This window comes from Nerophis ophidion, linkage group LG08, assembly GCF_033978795.1.
Source record: "Nerophis ophidion isolate RoL-2023_Sa linkage group LG08, RoL_Noph_v1.0, whole genome shotgun sequence".
In the NCBI taxonomy this organism is placed as follows: domain Eukaryota; kingdom Metazoa; phylum Chordata; class Actinopteri; order Syngnathiformes; family Syngnathidae; genus Nerophis; species Nerophis ophidion.
Genome location: NC_084618.1, coordinates 8,079,908 through 8,104,233, shown reverse-complemented (window position 1 = coordinate 8,104,233; position 24,326 = coordinate 8,079,908). Strand labels below are relative to the sequence as shown.

The 24,326-nt window shown below is 37.0% G+C and overlaps 1 protein-coding gene across 1 annotated transcript in view; it reads right to left on the bottom strand.

Moving 5' to 3' along the window:
- cpxm2 (carboxypeptidase X (M14 family), member 2) overlaps window positions 1-24,326 on the bottom strand; it is a 76,532-nt gene that overhangs the window by 16,113 nt on the left and 36,093 nt on the right. Inside the window, exons 6-10 of the mRNA XM_061907587.1 lie at window positions 20,827-20,977; window positions 17,650-17,738; window positions 10,319-10,442; window positions 10,046-10,242; window positions 4,869-5,048 (exon numbers count right to left, since the gene is read on the bottom strand). Coding sequence (XP_061763571.1) covers window positions 4,869-5,048; window positions 10,046-10,242; window positions 10,319-10,442; window positions 17,650-17,738; window positions 20,827-20,977 — 741 coding nt within the window. The remainder of the gene's footprint in view (window positions 1-4,868; window positions 5,049-10,045; window positions 10,243-10,318; window positions 10,443-17,649; window positions 17,739-20,826; window positions 20,978-24,326) is intronic.

Sequence of the window (24,326 nt, the reverse complement as noted above, 5' to 3'; positions counted from 1 at the left end):
GTCATTGTTGGTGACTAATTGAGGCATGGCGTCAACGATACGTCTTGACGTTTGAACTTGCTGCAAGGCCGTAAGACCATGCACGTATTTGAGAAAGGAAACCGGAGGTGTCTATTTGGGGAGAGGTGTTAAATCTGTGAGAACTATTTGAGGAATGGAGTCCATTAGAGATGACAAATCCTGTAGTTTGCACTTGCTGCACGGCTGTAAGACCATGCCCATGTAAGTTAACAAAGACAGGGTGGTATCTATTTGGGGAGAGGCGTTTAATTGTTGGTGATTAGTTGAAGCATGGCGTCTATTGCAGCTGTACTGCGATAGGTGTCTTGATTTTTGAACTTGCTGCAAGGCCATGAGACCATGCAAACAAGTATTTGAGAAAGGAAACCGGAGGCGTCTATTTGGGGAGAGGTGTTAAATCGGTGAGAACTATTTGAGGAATGGAGTCTATTAGAGATGACAAATCCTGTAGTTTGAACTTGCTGCACGGCTGCAAGACCATGCACATGTGTGTCTACAAAGACAGGGTGATGTCTATTTGGGGAGAGGCGTTTAATTGTTGGTCATTAGTTGAAGCATGGCGTCTATTACAGTTATACTGTAATAGGTGTCTTGACTTTTGAACTTGCTGCAAGGCTGTAAGACCATGCTGACGCTCATCCGTGAAAGGAAATTAGAGGCGTCTATTTGGGGAGTGGTGTTAAATCTGTGGCAACTAATTGAGGCGTGGAGTCTATTACAGATGCCAAATCCTGTAGTTTGCACTTGCTGCACTGCTTTAAGACCATGCCCGTGTGTGTCTATAAAGACAGGGTGGTATCTATTTGGGGAGAGGCGTTTGATTGTTGGTGATTAGTTTAATTGTTGGTGATTAGTTGAAGCATGGCATCTATTACAGCTGTACTGTGATAGGCGTCTTGACATTTGAACTTGCTGCAAGGCCGTAAAATCATGCGGACACATATTTGAGAAAGGAAATCGGAGGCGTCTATTTGGGGAGAGGTGTTAAATCTGTGAGAACTATTTGAGGAATAGAGTCCATTAGAGATGACAAATCCTGTAGTTTTCACTTGCTGCACGGCTGTAAGACCATGCTGATATATGTTTGGAAAGACAGAGTTGTGTTTATTTGAGGGCAGGTGTTTAATTGTTGGGGGCTAACTGCGTGGTGTCAATTAGAGCTTTCTTGGTTGCACTTGCTGCACAGCTGTAACTAATTGAGCTGTACAGTGAACCGACGGCTCTAGGACCATGCGGATGTTTATTTGGGGGTAAGCGGGGAGGTGTTTCATTGTTGGGGACAAACTGAGGCCTGGTGTTTGGTGCTTTGGTGTGGTATCTCTTGAGGCTCCAAGTCAGACCGCGCTGATGTGAATGTGGGATTATGTGGGGTCCCCTTAAGATTTGCACTTGCTGCACAGCTGTGAGATCATACCGACATGTGTTGAGGTCAAGAGACTGCTATCTAGGGCTGCGCTTGTATTGTATATCTGCAGATATTAAAAAAGATCAACTCGGTCTCATTGCCTCTTCATGCCGGCGCTGCTCATGATGCTGAGAGGTGGCGGCGGGGCGAGTAAAGACGGGCACCCCAGCAGCTATTTCGGAACCCCCCCCTGGAGTATGACTCACACGGCGCCAACGTCACGCTGCACTCCCGAAGAGCTTTAAATAGACAGCGGCATCTATTTTGGCTGTCAGCCTCGCCGTCACTAACAGACGAGGCATCCGCCTGTCCTGAAATAGACGGCGTTTGTACGCCAACGTGCTACCCCCCCGACGCCTTTTTTTTTTTTTTTCATCTATTTCCAGGCATGGATGATCCTCGCCTCACTTTTTTGCCAAACTGGAGGTGGGGGTCGCATCAGGGCTCTGAGTCATACAGTCTTATCTACCACTTACCTGAGTACATTAAGTACTAGCTAGTGACAGCCAATAAAGAAGCAGTATTTGAAACAGCTAAAATGAAAAAAAAAAAAGGTTTTAATTATTTCCTAAAATTAAATTAAGAAATATTGAAAATTTTATTACCTAATACAGATTTAGAATGTTATATTTTAAGAATAGCTAAAAAAGATATAATTAAATTATTGTTATTATTATTTTAATATTAAATAATCTAATACAGTATATCATTAAACCAAAATATGACATCCATTAAAAATAATTCCTCAGATAAGATTTGGTTCATCAAATCTGTCAATTCTATTGAATTAAATTTTATTTTATTTTATAAAAGTTTTTTCTTTTTTGGGAATTTATCATTACATCGAATTTTTCCATTTTATTATATTAAATTTAAATTTTTAGATTTTTCTTAATCAACTCTGTCCATTCTATTTCTATTCAATTTAATTTGAATAGTGTTTAGTATACCTTTTATAAAATTATTAATCAAATGCTATGTACATTTTAGTCAATTTAATTTGAATATTTTTAATAAAATATCTTAGAATTTTGTCAATCAAATCTGTCAATTGTATTAGTACAATTAATACTTTTTAGGTAATTTCTTTAAGATTTCTTGAAATCAAATGATTAATTCCATTGAATTAAATATTTTTTTGTTTTTAGTAAATTATTTATGTGAATTATTACATTATTTTTGAATTTCATAATTCAAAGTGGTTAATTCTATTGAATCAAATTTTCTCTGTTTTTAATTAGTTTTTTAGAATTGTGTTAGTCAAATATATCCATCCATTTTTTACCAATTATTCCCTTTGGGATCACAGGTTGCGCTGGTGCCTATCTCAGCTACAATCGGGCGGAAGGCGGGGTACACCCTGGACAAGTCGCCACCTCATCGCAGGAGTCAAATCTATTTCTATTGAATTTAATTTGAATAGTTTTTAGTTAGTATTTCTTTAAAAACTTCCTTGTTGAATCCGTCAATTCTATTGACCTTAATTTGAATAGTTTAGTTTGTATTTTGTAATTTCCTTAATCAAATATGTCAATCAAATTGGTCAATTTTATTCCATTTAATTTTGATACTATTTAGAATTTTGTAAGTGAAATCTGTCAATTCTTTTGAATTTGACTTAACATTTTTTGCGTTGTTCTACAAAATATATTTTGCGCCCTCCAAAAGAGAGAGAAAAGAAAATTAAATACGAGTGACAACTTGCAGTGTGATGAAGTGTGGATGATCCTCTCCTCACTTTTTTTGCCAAACTGGAGGTGGGGGTCGCATCAGGACTCAGTCATACAGTGATAATCTACCACTTACCTAAGTACATTATGTACTAGCAAGTGACAGCCAATAAAGAAGCAGTATTAGAAACAGCTAGGATGAAAAAAAAAAAAAAAGTCGTAATTATTTCCTAAAAAATTACATAAAAAATATTTAATATTTAATTTACTAATAAATATATATTATGTTATATTTTAAGTATAGCAAATAAGGTATGCAAAATAATATATTAGATTTATTAAATTAAAATAATCAATACAGTTTATCATTAAATATTAATATGACAGCCATTAAAAATAATTCCTCAGATAAGATTTGGTTAATCAAATCTGTTAATTCTATTGAATTACATTTGAATAGATTTTATACAGTTGTTTTCTTTTATGGAAATGTGTTTCTATAGTTTTTATTTGATTGAATTTTAATAGTTTCTTTTTTAGAATTTTGTTAATCAAACTTGTCCAATCGATTTCTGTTCAATTCAATTGTAGTAGCTTTTAGTTTATCTTTTAGAAAATCCTTAATTAAATATTATGTCAATTGTAGTCACTTTAATTTGAATATTTTTTATTAAAGTTCTTAGGATTTTGTCAATCTAATATGTCAATTCCATTGAACTAAATTTTAATACTTTTTAGGTAATTTGTTTTACAATTTTGGGAGTCAAATGATTATTCCATTGAATTTTATTTTTAGAATTATTGAATAATTTTTTTATTTCGTTACTCAAAGTGGTTAATTCTATTGAATCAAATGTTTTGTTAATTAATTTTTTTTAGAATTTTGTTAGTCAAAATCAGTCAGTTAATTTAATTTGAATAGTTTTTAAGTTAGTTTTTCTTTTAGAACTTCCTTGTTGAATCCATCAATTATATTGAATTTAATTTGAATAGTGAAGTGAATTATATAGCACTTTTTCTCTAGTGACTCAAAGCGCTTTACATAGTGAAACCCAATATCTAAGTTACATTCAAACCAGTGTGGGTGGCACTGGGAGGAGGTGGGTAAAGTGTCTTGCCCAAGGACACAACAGCAGTGACTAGGATGGCAGAAGCTGGGATTGAACCAGGAACCCTCAAGTTGCTGGTACAGCCACTCTACCAACCGAGCTATACCGTTTAGTTTAGTTTGTATTTTAGAATTACTTTTAACACTTAAATTTCAAGATCAATTTCCGATATATCTGTCGATTTTAAGTTAAAACTATTATTTTTTTTGTTTTATGCTCTTTTGTCAACACTTTGATGTTTTTATATGGCAACCACACAAAATATGCAATATTTTTTCCACATAAAACAATTTAAAGTGATAATTTTTAAGTAATAATTCGTTATAACAGATTTCTTTGTCCTTTTTTTTTTTTGGAGCAATGGAGAAAAAAGGAAATAAAGACAAGAGGTAAAAAAAAACTGCCTGCATGGCAGCTTTGTGTCAACATTGCCACTTTTTCTCATTAGATTTCACCTCATTCCACTTTTTTAAAATGTTTTTGATTTTATTTTTGCAATACTATCAATTTTGCAATTTTTGCAGAACGTGTGGCGGGCCGGTAAACGATTAGCTGTGGGCCGCAAATGGCCCCCGAGCCGCACTTTGGACACCCCTGGTCTACATAAAGGTTCAAGTATTGATGCACTTCTTCTATTGGAATATTTCTCCAAGAATGACTCACCGAGGCGTTTTGGGTCTGGTACCACTCGGGGACGGCCACGTAATGGTTGGCCATGCGGCGAGGGATCCACTTCTTGGCCTCAGCCTCCCACAGTATGGAGTTAAGGTCGGGGAAGTTGTGGTGGATGTCTATTCCGTCGTTGCTCCATCGGCCCAGAGACCAGCCGCTGAGCTCAGAACCCTGCAGAACAGCAAGAACAAGTTTTGTATGAGTAAGTATTTTCAATTCTTTCTGCAATCTACACTGTAGAATGAAATTGTGTGGGTTGATGCACTTTTACATAAGTATTATTATATGCAAGGCAGCTTCAAGAAAGTGCAAGTTTGCTGTAAAGTGTCTGATATTACTATTATGGGTGAGGGGTCAAATCAAATCGAATCAATGGCCCTCCACTCTCTCTCTACCTAACTGGTCGAGACAGATAGCCATCCCACTGAGCCGAGGTTCTGTACGAGGTTTCTTCCCACAGAGGAGTTTTTTTTTGCCGAAGTTGCCACATGCTTGCTAATTTGAGGTTCAGCTGGTTCTGAATTGCTGCTTATGGCACAGGTGTGGGAGTAGACAAGCTCTGTTTCTTGCCACTCCAATGGACGGTTGATTTTCCATGTAGTTATTTATATTTTTAAAAACATATTTTTATTTGTACATATGTTTTTTTTATAATAAAAAAAAAAAACAAGTGATGTATATGTTTAAAATATGTTCATTTATATTTTTTTTAAATGGAAATGTAAGGGACAAGCGGTAGAAAATGGATGGATGGATGGATGGAAATGTCCATTTAGTTGAAATATATTAATCTGAAATATATTTTTTATTTGAATTTATGTGCATCACACAACCATTCAACTAATAAGAAAAAAATATTAAAATTTTGGATATTTAAAATGTGGTAATTTTTATTTGTAGATTTTTTTTTAAATTGAATTCTGTAATTAGCTGGAATAAATTAATTAAATGTGTATATATTTATATATTTTTTTACCATGCATATTTACTGTACTGTAAGTATATGTAAAATCTTAATATTTACAAAACATGTATTTTATTTCTAGTTATTTGGGATGTTGTTTTTTTATTAATATTTATATGTATATATGTTTGTATATCAATCAATTAATCAATGTTTACTTATCTAGCCCTAAATTACTAGTGTCTCAAAGGGCTGCACGAACCACTACGACATCCTTGGTAGGCCCAGACAAGGGCAAGGAAAACTCACACCCAGTGGACGTCGGTATATGATGAATTTATTTTTTTTACTAAATAATATTTACAAAATATATATTTAATTTCTTGTTATTCAAAAATGTACACATTCAAAATCTTTTTATTTTTATTTCTGCTATACATTATTTTTTGAAATGTAAATATTAATTTAGTTGAAATATATTTATCTGAAATGTATTTATACATATTTTTATCTAAAATGTGTTTATTTTATCCATTTTTTATGGACAATTTCAAAAATATAAAACATTTTTTTTTATATTTACAATGTGATAATTTTTATTTTTTAGATTTTTTAAATCAAAATTTCCATTTATTTAAAACATATTAATTCATTATTTTATATATTTGAAAAAAACAAACATATTTATTGTATTATAGTTTGTATATGTAAAATGTTCTTAATATTTACAAAATATTTATTTAATTTCTAGTTATTCTGAACGTGTATATATATTTTAAAGTTCATATTTATTAGTATAGTTTTTGTTAAATTTGATATATTATTTAGTAAATATTTACAAATATCTTTTCAAAAATTCTAATGCGGAATGTTAATTGGTTGGAATATAGTAAACAGAAATATTTGTATACATATTTTTCATTTGAAATTGTATAATTTATTAATGGACAATTATACAAATATTTATTTATTAAAATTTTAGATATTAAAAATATGGTAATTTTTTGGTTATTATTATTGAATTCTTTTTTTGTGAAAATGTCTATGTAGTTAAAAAAGAAAGTATTATTTCAATATATTAAAAACATCATATTTATTCTACAATTGACAATTTTCTCAATATTTACTAAAGATTTATTCAATTTCTAGATTTACAGAATTTTATACATATACACGCAAACACACGCAAATTTATATATATATACACACACACACATATATACATACATATATACACACAGACATATATATATACACCCACATATACATAATGTATATATATATACACATATATATACACACACACATGTATATATAAATACATAAACACACACACACACACACACACACACATATATATATATATACATATATATACATATATATACACACAAACACACACATATATACATACATACACTGTATATATATACAGACACACATATACGTGTATATGTATATATACACACATACATATAGACACATATATATATACATATGTGTACACACATATACATATACACATATATATACAAACACACGTATAAATACATTAACACATATATATATACACACACACACATATATACATACATACATACATACATATATATATATATATATATACATACACACACACAGGCACACATATGTGTATATGTATATATATATATACATGCACAGATATGTGTATATGTATATATATATATAAATATATATATATATACATGCACACATATGTGTATATGTATATATATATACATATATATATATATACACACATATACATATACACACACATATATACATATGTGTAAACACATATACACACAAACACGTATATACGTATATATACACACACACACGTGTATATATATAAACATATACACATATATATATATACATATATATAAATATACATACACAGACACGTATATACATACCTATATACACGTGTATACATATACATGTATATATATATACAAATATATATGTATATACACACACACATATATGTGTATATGTAAATATATATATATATATATATATATATATATATATATATATATATATATATATATATAGGGGCTTCACGGTGGCAGAGGGGTTAGTGCGTCTGCCTCACAATACGAAGTTCCTGCAGTCCTGGGTTCAAATCCAGGCTCGGGATCTTTCTGTGTGGAGTTTGCATGTTCTCCCCGTGAATGCGTGGGTTCCCTCCGGGTACTCCGGCTTCCTCCCACTTCCAAAGACATGCACCTGGGGATAGGTTGATTGGCAACACTAAATTGGCCCTAGTGTGTGATGTGAGTGTGAATGTTGTCTGTCTATCTGTGTTGGCCCTGTGATGAGGTGGCGACTTGTCCAGGGTGTACCCTGCCTTCCGCCCGATTGTAGCTGAGATAGGCGCCAGCGCCCCCCGCGACCCCGAAAGGGAATAAGCGGTAGAAAATGGATGGATGGATGGATATATATATATATATATATATATATATATATATATATATATATATATATATATTAGGGCTGGGCAACGATTAAAAAATTTAATCAAAGTTAATCGCACTTTTTCTCTGATTAATCGCGATTAACTGCATTGTATACGCAAAGCCCAATAATGAATTCAAAAGTAGTGTGTAGTGCACCTTTATTGGAATATTCTCCCACATGAACAAAAGCGCCAAAACACAATTCAAATCAGTCCTTGTTAAACAGTAGCAGTTAAATAGCATATTTTATGAAAATCAACTCAAAAAATGTAAATACAAACATTTAAGCTTATTGCCACTGCCAGGGTATTTAAGTTATCCTGTTTGTTATGGAAAATAAATATAATCTACATACAAATCTCTGAGCCACAATCATAACATCCGAACAGGCAATTTCTGAGGTAGCAGAAACATTTTTTTTTATCAGGGATCTTATGTTTAAAAAACCTATATTATAGGTAGTGGGCTGTTTTGGGAATTTTTGATTAAATTATCCGTAGTAGCAATATTAATAATGTTGTGTTTATTCTGCGTAGTGCACTTAAAATAATTATGACCATATCTAAGAATTGATATGATGGGAAATTTCCGATTGTTTGCTTGGTGCTTTGATAAACTGAAGGCATCATATACATGGTACTATATTGTGATGTTATGAGCCAGGGGAAAAAAGAACTACCCTACCCAGCATGCAACAGGAGTCACGAGCATGCGCGGTAGCCCGGTAAAGGTTGTGTGTCGCCATGACGGCATCTTGTATGTTGTGATATGCACGCGATGAAAGCAAACGTTAAGAACTCAGCCAACACTCCTGGTCTGCATTATTCATAAATAGACAGACAACACATATACTCTGCTGCTTCACAGGCCGCTGGATGTAGCCGGCAAAGTATTCCCATGCTAGCTAGCCGGTCTAGCAAGCACGCGTCATTCAGTCCAAAACGGCCCGATCTATCCACATTCAGAATTGTCTGGCGGTCGTAAGTGATCCCGGAGTGACCACGCTGTAAGCCAGCCATGAAATTTGCAGAATTGTCCGGTATTTTTGCCAAATATTCCATCTTTACCAACAGCCCCTCCACGGCGAAGCCCGTCCGGGCGCCACCATCTTTATAAGAAAAGGCGTTAACAAAATAAAAGCATGTAAACAACATACGCAAATGTGCGATAAAATAATTGTCAGCGTTAATAGATTGATGAGTTAACTCGTAATTAACGCATTAATTTGCCCACCCCTAATATATATATATATATATATACATATATATATATACACACATGTATACATATACACACACACGTATATATATATATATATATATATATATATACATACATACACACACGTGTGTATATATATACATATACACACACACATATATATATATATATATATATATATTGAATTTCTAGGATTTCGGAATGTACATCGTTAAAACGTGTCCATTTTTATAATTTTTTCCTTTTTTTTATCTCCATTTGGTAAAAAATACATTGATTAAAAAATATGTATTATAATGACTATTACTACATTTGGATTTAAATAAGTATGTCTTTTCCTATTGATGTTTGTAGCAGGGTAGCCGGAAGACAACAGGTCTGCAGCAGGGATGCGTGGCGTGTGATTATGAGGATGAAAGCTGACATGCTGCAGTGACATGAAAGCACATCAGTGTGTGCACCTGCACCTCATCAGGAGCGAGCGCACACCTGCCCGGCCGATTACTCATCAGAGGCCCTGGGCGTGAGGACTGTAAAAAGCTTGACGGACCTACCGCTTGGAAGGCTTTCTCGTAGCCATCGGGGTTGACGGACGGCAGCAGGTGGATCCTGGTCTCCTCCACCAGGTGTCTGACGCGCTGGTTGCCCGACAGGTACTCCACGCACATGAACTGCATCAGCAGCAGCAGCAGCTCCCGGCCCAGCACCTCGTTGCCGTGGGAACCGGCCGTGTAGCGGAACTCGGGCTCACCTGAGGCGGCGAGGGGAGCGCAGGTTAAATACGCACTCAGCGCCGTTGTCACACCCGCACGTCCGCCCTCGCTCACCCGTTTCGTGCTCGCCCGGGTTGTCGGAAATCTCGATGGCGTACAGTTTGAGGCCGCTGTGGCTTTTGCCGATGTTGTAGATGCGAGTGATGTTGGGGCACATTTCATTCACCACCTTCATCAGCTGTGGACAAGCATTCATTCATTCATCAGCCTTTCACTTCCTCCTTAGAACAACTACATTTAAGCAAGAACCCTATTGATTTGACTCGACTGTGTCAAGACAATAACTCTTATTGATTTTAAGTGACACCTGACAAAAGATAGAAAAGGTAACATAGGTCTCTTGGTCTATAATTTAAGTCCATAAATTAAGCAAGAACCCTATTGATTTGACTCGACTGTGTCAAGACAAGAACTCTATTGATTTTAAGTAACACTTGACAAAAGAAAGAAAAGGTAACGTAGGTCTTTTAGTCTATAATTTCAGTCTTTAAATTAAGCAATAACCTCATTGATTTGACTCGACTGTGTCAAAACAAGAACTCTATTGAATTTGAATGATACTAGACCAACAACAAAACAAGAACTTTATTAATTTTCAGTGATACTTAACAAATGTCAGAAAAGGTAGCATGGGGCTAATCTTTTTTAAAATGTGTATAACTCTGGAACTAAGCATAATTTGACACAAAGTAAGAATTCTATTGATTTTCAGTCACACCTGATAAATTAGAATGAATTTGTCATTATTAAGTAATAGCCTATAAAACGAGTGCAGCATCAACTTGTAACAAAGCAAGAACGCTATTGATTTGACTTGACTGTGTCAAAACAAGAACTCTATTGATTTTAAGTGACACATGACAAAAGAAAGAAAAGGTAGGCCTCTTAGTCTATGATGTTAATCTTTAAATTAAACAATAACCCTATTGATTTGACTGGACTGTGTCAAAAAAAAGGCTATTGATTTTGAATGATACTTGAAAAATGAAAACACAAGAACTTTATTAATTTTCAGTGATACTTGACAAATGTCAGAAAAGGTAGCATGGAGCTAATCTTTTTTAAAATGTGCATCACTCTGTATCCAAGCATAATTTGACACAAAGTCAGAATCCTGTTGATTTTGAGTAATACCTGATGAATTAGAATGGATTTTTCATTATTAAGTTATAGCCTACAAAATGACTGCAGCATCAACTCGTAACAAAGCAAGATTTGTATTGATTCAACTCGACTGTGTCAAAACAAGAGTCAGATTTCACTTTAGTCTATAATTTCAGTCTATAAATTAAGCAAGAACCCTAATGATTTGACTTAACTCTGTCAAAACAAGAACTCTACTGATTTTGAATGATACTTGACAAAGGACAAAACAAGGACTCTATTGATTTTGAGTGATATTTGGCAAAGGACAGAAAAGGTATCATGGGGCGAATGGTTTATAAAATGTGTATCACTCTGTATATAAGCATAATTTGACACAAAGTAAGAATTCTGTTGATTTTGAGTCACACCTGATAAATTAGAATGAATTTGTCATTATTAAGTAATAGCCTATAAAACGAGTGCAGCATCAACTTGTGACAAGCCAAGAACGCTATTGATTTGACTGTGTCAAAGCAAGAACTCTATTGATTTTAAGTGACACCTGACAAAAGAAAGACAAGGTAAAATAGGTGTCGTAGTCTATAATTTCAGTCTATGAATTAAGCAAGAACCCTAATGATTTGACTTAAATGTGTCAAGACAAGAACTCTACTGATTTTGAATGATACTACACAAAGGACAAAACAAGAACTCTATTGATATTGAGTGATACTTGACAAATGTTAGAAAAGGTAGCATGGTGCTAATGGTTTATAAAATGTGTATCATTACGTGTCTAACAAGAACTCCGTGATTTTACACAAAGTAAGAACCCTATTGATTTTGAGTGAAATTTGAAGAGGACAAATAATGTAGCATAGGGATAATGGTTTATAAAATGAGTATCACTCTTTATCTAGGCAAGAACTCCATGATTTGACACAAAGCAAGAATTCTGTTGATTTTGAGTAATACCTGATGACTATAACTTGTCATTTTAAAGTTATAGTCCATAAAATGAGTGCAGCATCAACTTGTAACAAAGCAATAACCCTATAGATTTTACTCGACTGTGTCAAAACAAGAACTCTATTGATTTTAAGTGACACCTGACAAAATATAGAAAAGATAACGTAGGTCTCTTAGTCTATAATTTAAGTCTATACATTGCGCAAGAACCCTATTGAGACAACTCAACTCTCCCAAAACAAGAACTATAATGATTTTGAATGATACTTGACAAAAAAGGTAACAGACGGCAGTCAAGTTTATACATTGAGCAAGAACCCTAATAATTTGACTCAACTTTGTCAAAACAAGAACTCTATTGATTTTAAGTGACACCTGACAAAACATAGAAAAGGTAAAGTAGGTCTTTTAGTCTGATTTAAGTCTATAAATTAAGCAAGAACCCTATTGATTTTACTCGACTGTGTCAAAACAAGAACTCTATTGATTTTAAGTGACACCTGACAAAACATACAAAAGGTAAAGTAGGTCTTTTAGTCTGAATTAAGTCTATAAATTAAGCAAGAACTCTATTGGTTTGACTCAACTCTGCCAAAACAAGAACTCTATTATTTTAAGTGACACCTGACAAAAGATAGAAAAGTTAGCATTGGTCTCTGTGTCTATAATTTACGTCTAAATATTAAGCAAGAACCCTATTGATTAGACTCAACTGTGTCATAACAAGAACTCTATTGATCTTAAGTGACACCTGACAAAAGATAGAAAAGGTAACATAGGTCTCTTAGTCTATCATTTAAGTCTATAAACCAAGCAAGAACACTATGTTGCGTTTCCTGTCATTACTGCAATTGACTCTTTAAATGTTTTGTCAAAGTGAGAAACCTATTGATTTATCACAAGGTGGCTGAAAACAAATAGCTTTGGAACTATGTCTGTTTAATGCTGGACTCCTTTCAAATGGACTCATGCACAGTAATTAACTAAAATAACCCTATTTGTTTATCGAAAAATAGCCAAAACGTAGAGGAAGCACGTCATTCTTGCCAAGGCAAGAATCTTATTGATTTTGATGCTTGACATAGTTATATTTATAAATGTGACCATTTTTTGGTTTCCCAAGTGTTTAACGGCAAAATCTATTCTTTTTCCCCACCCGCTTCTCTTCCCAGCAGAGCTACTGTACAGCCATGAAGGTCATTTTCCATATTTCATGTAGCAAAGGAGGACGTCCTCGCTGGCAGGAAGTCACAATGGCGTTTTTATGTAAAAGTGGCGAGGAGCACTATCAGCTACCTGCACGGAGAAAAGAAATGTCACGGGGGTGGAAAAGGGTTTCTGCAGGGCCCCACTTTTTAAAAATAGCGCCTCCTTTTCTTTCTTTCTTTGACGCTGTGCGACACACAGGCGGATCCATTTATTTCCCCTTTCATCTTCCTGCTGGAGCGTTTCAAGGCGACACATCAAAAACGCATGGCTGCACGTTCTTCGAGTGGGGTGGGGTGGGTGTGGGTCACCGGGGGTCACGACAGCCGCACAGGACACTGAGCTCCTCTAAAGAACATCTTAATCACTTTAATAGGAACTTAAACAGCTGCTCTGGTCCCACGTGTATGCACTATTCAACAATACTTTAAAGGCCTACTGAAAAGAGATTTTCTTATTTAAACGGGGATGGCAGGTCCATTCTATGTGTCATACTTGATCATTTCGCGATATTGCCATATTTTTGCTGAAAGGATTTAGTAGAGAACGTCGACGATAAAGTTCGCAACTTTTGGTCGCTAATAAAAAAGCCTTGCCTGTACCGGAAGTAGCAGACGATGTGCGGGCTCCTCACATCCTCACATTGTTTATAATGTGAGCCACCAGCAGTAAGGGCAATTCGGATGGAGAAAGCGACGATTTCCCAATTAATTTCAGCGAGGATGAAAGATTTGTGGATGAGGAAAGTTAGAGTGGAGCACTAAAAAAAAAGAAAAAAAGAAAAGGCGACGGCTCCAGGCGGCGGCAGTGGGAGAGCGTGGAGAGACGGAGCCGACAAGCCGACAGCGGGCTAGGAAATATGGCTGTCCTACCCAAGTGGGAGGCCAGGAGGCGGAGCATGCGGCAGAGAGGAGAGGCGTGGCGCACTCGGAGCGATGCTGCAGCCAGTCCAGTCAGGTGCGTAAACTACACACCTGTTCTCAATCCCATCATCTGCTGCTGCTGCAGCATAAAAGGGGCGAAGGAGGAACACTCGGGGCAGAAGTAGTAGGAGACAACCAAACAGAAGACCAGACGAGCGATCAGACGAGCAAGAACCACGGAGAGCCACGGAGCGACCGAGACCAGCACAGGAAAGACGCGGCGACTGAAAAGGAGCCCGCCGTGAGCAGCGGAGGTGGAGCTGAAAGAGCGACCGACCGACACTGCGAGCGACTTATTGAAAAATAAAAGTCAAACCTTTGCGAAGCGATGTCGTTCCTGTTTGGTCAACGCAACCCCCACGATGGCGGCAGGAAGCCGTTTACAGAGAGTTTCAGTTGTAATTAGACACATTTACTAGGATAATTTTGGAAAATCCCTTATCTGCTTATTGTGTTAATAGTATTTTAGTGAGATTATAAAGTCATACCTGAAAGTCGGATGGCTGCGGTGAACGCCAGTGTCTCTGAGAGAAGCCAGGGAGCCAAGATCACAGCTGCCTTTTTGAGCTGCAGGATGATGTCACGTAATCCGCTCAAGAGCCGACTTAATATCACAATTTTCCCATCCAAAAACTTGCTGATTGACGTGGAGAAACATGTTCGCTTGACCGCTCTGTGTTAAAAGTTTACAACAAACAAAGAAACACCGGCTGTGTTTCGGTGCTAAAGGCAGCTGCAATCCACCGCTTTCCACCAACAGCGATCTTATTTGACTTCTCCATTATTAATTGAACAAATTGCAAAAGATTCAGCAACACAGATGTCCAAAATACTGTGTAATTGCTCAATGAAAAGAGACGACTTTTATCCGTAAGTGGTGCTGGGCTAACATGTCCCCTCCTACCAATATCGTCACAAACACGCGTCATCATTCCGCAACGTTTTCAACAGGAAACTCCGCGTGAAATTTTAAATTGTAATTTAGAAAACTAAACCGGCCGTGTTGGCATGTGTTGCAATGTTAATATTTCATCATTGATATATAAACTATCAGACTGCGTGGTCGGTAGTAGTGGGTTTCAGTAGGCCTTTAATAATCATAAGTACAATAATAATATTTATTATTGGGCGTGGCTTTCAACTCCGAGCTGCTCCTCCAATATAACAGCAAAAAACTATAATTCAATTAAATGAGATGTGCTGATATGATAATAAAAAATATAAATAGTAAAACAACTCCCATGCTTAGAATAAATAAACAATAATAATAATATGAATCATAAATCAAATACAATATTTACCTCTCTAAAATTAAATTAGATGAGCCAGTATAATTATAATAATAAATAAAACTGTGGGAAAGAGAATACTAAATTAAATGAGCTGGTGTGGCAATTATAACATCCATTTTCTACCGCTTATTCCCTTTTGGGGTCGCAGGGGGCGCTGGCGCCTATCTCAGCTACAATCGGGCGGAAGGCAGGGTACACCCTGGACAAGTCGCCACCTCATCGCATGGCCAACACAGATAGACAGACAACATTCACACTCACATTCACACACTAGGGCCAATTTAGTGTTGCCAATCAACCTATCCCCAGGTGCATGTTTTTGGAAGTGGGAGGAAGCCGGAGTACCCGGAGGGAACCCACGCATTCACGGGGAGAACATGCAAACTCCACACAGAAAGATCCCGAGCCTGGATTTTAACCCACGACTGCAGGAACTTCGTATTGTGAGGCAGACGCACTAACCCCTCTGCCACCGTGAAGCCAATTATAACAATAAACTGAAAATAAGATGGAAAAAAAATACAAATACAACCCTTTTTAAAAAATATATATTTTTCCAAGTTGTGAAAAAACAGTATCCGAAATTTAATTAGATGGTACATAATAATATTTATAACCATAGAATTAAATTAAAATAAATTACTACCGCCCATGAATTCAATCAAATTAGATGTGCCGGAAAAATGACATTATACAATAATATATATCCGTCTCATATTAAATTAGCAATACGATGGTAAAAAAACTAACAAAAAATAAAATAAAATTTCTACCGCTTCTAAATTTTATTCACTAAGTTGTGCAACTAAAATAAATACAATAATACAAAACAAACAAAAACTGATAGAGTATCCAAAATAAATTTGCCATCAGACAATTTTATTTATAACCATAAAATTAAATAAAAACTAAAAACATCATAATCAATTACTACCACTCATAATCTAAATGTGCCGAAAAAATAATATAAAAAATAAACATGTGTGTATATATATATATATATATATATATCTATTAGCCAGTATAAAGTAATAATTATAACATAACAGTAGGATGAAAATAAAATAAAAACAATAGAATTAAATTTTAAATTTAATTCACTAAGTTAAACAAATGCAGCTGAGATGCACCCCCCGCGACCCCGAAAGGGACAAGCATTAGAAAAAGGATGGATGGATGGATGTACCGGTGAAATAATTATATTATTACAAATAAAACAAACTCTACAGTACCGGTATTTTAAATTAAATTAGACTGTGCACAGTAATATTTATAACCACAAAATTAAATTAAAATAAAAACTAATATAAAATTACTACACCTCATAAATGAAATGTGCCGGTAAAATAATTATTAAATCAAATTAGCCAGTATGCAGTAATAATTATAACGAGAAAATTAAAATAAGATTAAAACAATAAATCCTTAAATTAAATGTGCTACTGAAATAATTATATAATACAAAAGGGTTCCTCCCACCTCTAAGGACATGCATTTGGGGATATGTGGCAACACTAAATTGGCCCTAATGTGTGAATGTGAGTGTGACCCCGCCTTCCTTCCAAGTGAAGCTGTGATAGGCTCCAGCACCACCGTGACCCAGAGAGGGACAAGCAGTAGAAAATTGATGGATGGATGAAAAAAACAATATATCTTAAATTAAATCAAGCCATATAATAATGTATAATAATAAGATGAAATTAAGAAAAAAAAAAACATTAAAAAAATGAATACTTATATTAAATTAAATACAATTTACATGTGCTTGTATAAAAAATATATTTAAAAAATCCGTCTCTAAATTGAATTTACTCAATCAAAAAGGCTCTGTTGTATAAAATCAAATCCAAAAGACTAGTTAAAACAAACACACAGTTAATTCAATTAGCTGTACCTAAGAGCAACTCACCTGCCTCATTTCTTTGTAGCTGTGATGCGTGAAGTCCAACTCGTCGGTGGTGATGACCTCGTTGCGTCTATGGTAGTAATTATTTGGGTCTGGAGCGGGGGATAGCGATCACATGACAGAAACAACACATTGTTGGGTCACACGAGTGCCATTAAAGTATTCAGCCCACTGGAATCGTTAAAATTGAGTTATTAGTAAGTATGCAATTAGTAGGTGCCTATTTGACTTCCTGTTCCTGTCGAATCTCCCTGTCCTTTCCTCTTTGGAATCTGCCTAGCAACAAGCGACGACAGCGAAATACATTCTGTTGAAAAGCTACAGTCGTGGTCTAAAGTTTACATACACTTGTAAAGAACATAATGTCATGGCTGTCTTGAGTTTCCAATCATTTCTACAACGCTTATTTTTTTGTGTGATAGAGTGATTGGAGCACATACTTGTTGGTCACAAAAAATATTCATGAAGTTTGGCTCTTTAATGAATTTATTATGGGTCTACTGAAAATGCGAGCAAATCTGCCTGGTCAAAAGTATACATACAGCAATGCTAATATTTGGTTAAATGTCCCTTGGCAAGTTTCACTGAAATAGGGCACATTTGGTAGCCATCCACAAGCTTCTGGTTGAATTTTTGACCACTCCTCTTGACAAAATTGGTGCAGTTTTGCTAAATTTGTTGTTTTTCTGACATGGACTTGTTTCTTCAGCATTGTCCACACGTTTAAGTCAGGACTTTTGGTAGGCCATTCTAAAACCTTCTTTGTAGCCTGATTTAGCCATTCCTTTACCACTTTTGACATGTGTTAGGGGGTCATTGTCCTGTTGGAACACCCAACGGCTGATGATTTTAGGTTGTCCTAAAGAATTTGGAGGTAATCCTCCTTTTTCATAGTCCCATTTACTCTCTGTAAAGCACCAGTTTTATTGGCAGCAAAACGGAGCCCAGAGCATTATACTACTACCACCACCATGATTGACGGTAGGTGTGGTGTTCCTGTAATTAAAGGCCTCACCTTTTCTCCTCCAAACGTATTGCTGGGTATTGTGGCCAAACAGCTCAATTTTTATTTCATCTGACCACAAACTTTCCTCCAGGAGGTTTTATCTTTGTCCATGTGATGTCTAGTCCTTTCTAGTCTAGTTTGGTTCTATTTGTTTAACTACAAAAGTGAAGGGATGTACTTTTCTGACAATGACAATAAAAACTCAGCATTATTTTCTGTTTAAGTCAGGGCTTTGGAAAGGCCATTCTAAAACCTTAACCTGTGGTTGGATGAAAAAAAAATGTAGCTGTTTGGCCACAATACCCAGCAATATGTTTGGAGGAGAAGAGGTGAGTGAGGTCTTTAATTACAGGAACATTACACATACTGTCAAGCATGCTGGTGGTAGTATTATGCTCTGGGCCTGTTTTGCTGCTAATGAAACTTGTGCTTTACAGAGAGTAAATGGGACAATGAAAAAGGAGGATTACCTCCAAATTTTTCTGGAAAACCTAAAATCATTAGCCCGGAGGTTGGGTCTTGGGCGCAGTTCGGTGTTCCAACAGGACAATTACCCCCTAACACATGTCAAAAGTGGTAAAGGAATGGCTAAATCAGGCTAGAATTAAGGTTTTAGAATGGCCTTCCCAAAGTCCTGACTTACACGAGTGGACAATTCTGAAGAAACAAGTCCATGTCAGAAAACCAACACATTTAGCCGAACTGCACCAATTTTGTCAAGAGGAGTGGTTAAAAATTCAAGCAGAAGCTTGCCAGAAGCTTGTGGATGGCTAACAAAAGCACCTTGTTGCAGTGAAACTTGTCAAGGGACATGTAACCAAATATTAAAGGCCTACTGAAACCCACTACTACAGACCACGCAGTCTAATAGTTTATATATCAATGATGAAATATTAACAATGCAAAACATGCCAATACGACTTTTTAGTTTACTAAATTGCAATTTAAAATTTTGCGCAAAGTATCCTGTTGAAAACGTCGGTATGATGACGTGCATGACGTCTCGGATTGTAACGGACATTTTTTTCCAGCCTGATCCCAGCTATAAGTAGTCTGCTTTAGTCACATAATTACAGAGTATTCTGGACATCTGTGTTGCTGAATCTTTTGCAATGTGTTCCATTAATAATGGAGACGTCAAGATGTAGGTGGGAAGCGGTGTATTGATGCTGCCTTTAGCAACACAAACACAGCCGATGTTTCCTTGTTTACATTCCCGAAGGTGAAGCTGTACTATGGAACAGAGCGGTCAAGCGAACATGGTACCTGACTACATGTCGACCGGCAGGTTTCGGTGAGAAAATTGTGGTAATAACTCGGCTCTTACCGTAGACATGAGCGGAGTTGCGCCGTTCCTCGTGTAAAAAGAGGCAGCTGCGACTCTCTTGCCTCCTTCATCGCTTCCCTCAGAGACACTGGCGGTCACCACAACCGTGGCCACACCCCTCCGACTTTCAGGTACGACCATATAATCTCACTAAAACACTAGTAACACAATAAGCAGATAAGGGATTTTCCAGAATTATCCTAGTAAATGTGTCTAATAACATCCGAATTGCTCCCACTTCCCTGTCTTTTTTTTTTTTTTCTAGTCCTTCACTCTCACTTTCCTCATCCACGAATCTTTCATCCTCGCTCAAATTAATGGGGAAATTGTCGCTTTCTTGCTCCGAATCGCTCTCGCTGCTGATGGCCATGGTTGTAAACAATGTTCAGACGTGAGGAGCTCCACAGCCAGTGACGTCACGCGCACATCGTCCGCTACTTCCGGTACAGGCAAGGCTTTTTTATTAGCGACCAAAAGTTGTGGAACATTATCGTCGATGTTCTCCACTAAATCCTTTCTGCAAAAACATGGCAATATCGCGAAATGATCAAGTATGACACATAGAATGGACCTGCTATCCCCGTTTAAATAAGAAAATCTTGTTTCAGTAGGCCTTTAACATTGCTGTATGTATTCTTTGGACCTAGCAGATTTGGTCACATTTTCAGTAGACCCATTTTAAATTCATAAAAGATCCAAACTTCATGAATGTTTTTTTTTGTGACCAATCACTCAATCATAAAAAAATAAGACTTGTAGAAAATATTGGAAAATCAAGACAGCCATGACTTTATTTCTTTACGAGTGTATGTAAACTTTTGATCACGACTGTGTAGCTACCACGCACCTGGCAGGGGGCACCCGAGGATCTCCGCCCTCATGCAGACGCTGCCGCTGGTGAACCAGGACTGAGGGTTCACTCGGATGTAGCGGGCCACCAACGGGGTCGGGAAGACGTTGCGCACCGGGATCTCTTTTTCTCGGTTCCCCCTGAAGATCTACTGAGGCAAACACCAGGGTGAGTCAGGACTCGGGCAATATCGTGATGTTTCCAGCAACACAACCATAGCTCCAAGTCGGTACTTTATTGTACGTTTAAACACCCACGGTGTTCCATTGGACCTGTTGGCATTTGGAAAGACAAATAGTGGCATTTGGCACCAAAGGGTAGCGGGTGGGCGTCCTGTCGCGGAGGCTAAATGACTCCCCTCGGCGCGGCCCCGCGACAACCATTTAATCAGGACAAAAAGCATCGACTTAATCACATTTATGTGATCAATATTTCGAGTCGATGATGAGCTCTGCGGTGGCGAGAGGTTGAGATGAGCTCTTCGTCCCCTTTGAGGGCCGTTTACTGTCCACTCTCAACTCATTATAATCTCTTGTTAAATGGGAAATCTCCCAAATGCTCCCAAAGTAGGGTTGTGAAGTATACCGGTATTAGTATAGTGCCGTGATACTAATGAATCATTTTCTCTACGATACGGTCAAGCTCTTCGTCGCCCTTTACTGGCTGTTTATTGTCCACTCTGAGCTCATTAAATCTCTTGTTAAATGGGAAATCTCACACGTGCTCCCAAAGTAGGGTTGTACGGTACAATGGTATTAGTATAGTACAGCGATACTAATTAATCATTTTCGGTACGATACGGTCAAGCTCCTGGTCCCCTTAGAGAACCGTTTATTGTCCACTTTCAGCTCATTAAATCTCCTGTTAAATGGGAAAACTCCCAAATGCTCCCAAAGTACGGTTGTACGGTACAATGGTATTGGTATAGTACCGCGATACTAATGAATCAATTTTGGTACGATACGGTCGAGCTCCTCGTCCCCTTTGAGGGTCGTTTACTGGCCGTTTATTGTCCACTCTCAGCTCATTAAATCTCTTGTTAAATGGGAAAACTCACAAATGCTCCCAAAGTAAGGCTGTACGGTATACCGGTATTAGTATAGTACCGCAATACTAATGAATCATTTTCGGTACGATACGGTCGAGCTCATCATCCCCTTTGAGGCCCGTATACTGGCCGTTTATTGTCCACTCTCAGCTCATTAAATATCTTGTTAAATGGGAAATCTCACACGTGCTCCCAAAGTAGGGTTGTATAGTAAGTATTAGTATAGTACCGCGATACTAATGAATCATTTTCGGTACGATACGGTCAAGCACCTCCTCCCCTTTACTGCCTGTTTATTGTCAACTCTCAGCTCATTAAATCTCTTGTTAAATGGGAAATCTCACAAATGCTCCCAAAGTAGGGTTGTACGGTATACCGGTAGTAGTATAGTACCGCGATACTAATGAATCATTTTCGGTACGATACGGTCGAGCTCCTCGTCCCCTTTGAGGGCCGTTTACTGTCCACTCTCAGCTCATTAAATCTCTTGTTAAATGGGAAATCTCACAAATGCTCCCAAAGTACGGTTGTACGGTATACCGGTAGTAGTATAGTACCGCGATACTAATGAATCATTTTCGGTACGATACGATGTCTGAAATGTATTGGTCTCGCAACCTTTCCCCCCCCACCCGCGTCGAAGTCAAGTGGTGACATTGCTGGTTTTACGAGCAGAGGAGCATGGAGTACTTACAAACAGACACAGTGTGTAGACGGAAAAGGGAGAACGAACGCATTTTGGCTTAAAAACTGATGATAAAGGTGAAGTTATAACACTGAAACGCCCTTAGGAAGAGGTGCTTTAAAACATGGCTAGCTAGCTAGCTAGCGGCTAAAGTCCATCTGCAGTGTTTTAGCTACTTTCAAATCACGAATCCTTGTCTCCATGGCGACAAAATGAATTTATTACAAGAATTATCCCTGCAGGACGAGGAATAGCTAAACATGCTTTACTACACACCCTAGCTCACCGGGGTCAAAATGTAAACAAACGCCATTGGTGGATCTACACCTGACATCCACTGTAATGATATCAAGTACAGGCACGTATCTATTCGATACGACTATGATTACATCGACATTTTTTAGCATCACAACATCTTTCGTTTTTTTAAATGTATATTATGTTTATAAGCTCAGGAAATATGTCCCTGGACACATGAGGACTTTGAATATAATATATGAACTATTTGGTATCGGATCGATACCTACATTTGTCGTATCATCCAAAACTAATGTAAACTATCAAACAACAGAAGAAAAATACCAGTGATTGTCACACACACACCAGGTGTGGCGAAATTGTTCTCTGCATTTGACCCAACACCCTTGATCACCCCCTGGGAGGAGAGGGGAGCAGCGAGCAGCAGCGGTGGCCGCGCCCGGGAATAATATTTGGTGATTTAACCCCAAATTCCAACCCCTTGATGCTGAGTGCCAAGCAGGGAGGTAATGGGACCCATTTTTATAGTCTTTGGTATGACTCGGCCGGGGTTTGAACTCACAACCTACCGATCTCAGGAGACACTCTAACCCCTAGGCCACTGAGTAGTACGAATAAGTGATTATTACAGAAGTGCAGACAGAGAAAGTGAGGAGATACTAACAGTAAATGAGAAAGTAGATTAATAATACATTTTGTACCACTTGTCCTTAATAATGTTGACAAATCAATAGAATGATAAATGACACAGTTTGTTACTGCATATTTCAGCAGACTAATTAGGAGCCTTTGTTTGTTTACTTACTACTAAAAGACAAGTTGTCTTGTATGTATTTTGCGGTCTCTCCTAGAAGGGAGGGGATGGGGGAGTTACCCACATTTGCGGTCCTCTCCAAGGTTTCTCATGGTCATTCTCATTGACATCCCACTGCACTGTGAGTTTTTCCTTGCCCTAATGTGGGCGCTGATCCGCGAATGTCGTTGTGGCTTGTGCAGCCCTTTGAGACATTTGTGATTTAGGGCTATATAAATAAATATTGATTGATTGATTAATGTTCGCTATTCTATTTAAGGACTTAACTTCAATAAGAAACATGTTTAATGATGATTTTTTTGATAAAATAAAAGCCTATAATGCCATGTTTTTGTGGGCCCCTTTATTGTGGGCGGTATAGCTCGGTTGGTAGAGTGGCCGTGCCAGCAACTTAAGGGTTGCAGGTTCGATTCCCGCTTCCGCCATCCTAGTCACTGCCGTTGTGTCCTTGGGCAAGACACTTTACCCACCTGCTCCCAGTGCCACCCACACTGGTTTAAATGTAACTTAGGTATTGGGTTTCACTATGTAAAGCGCTTTGAGTCACTAGAGAAAAGCGCTATATAAATATAATTCACTTCACTATTAGGAAAAGTACCGAAAAGTATTGAAATAATTTTAGTACCTGTACCAAAAAATTGGTATAGTTACAACACTTTCCTAAAGTAGTGAAATGTCTCGGCTTTGTTTTC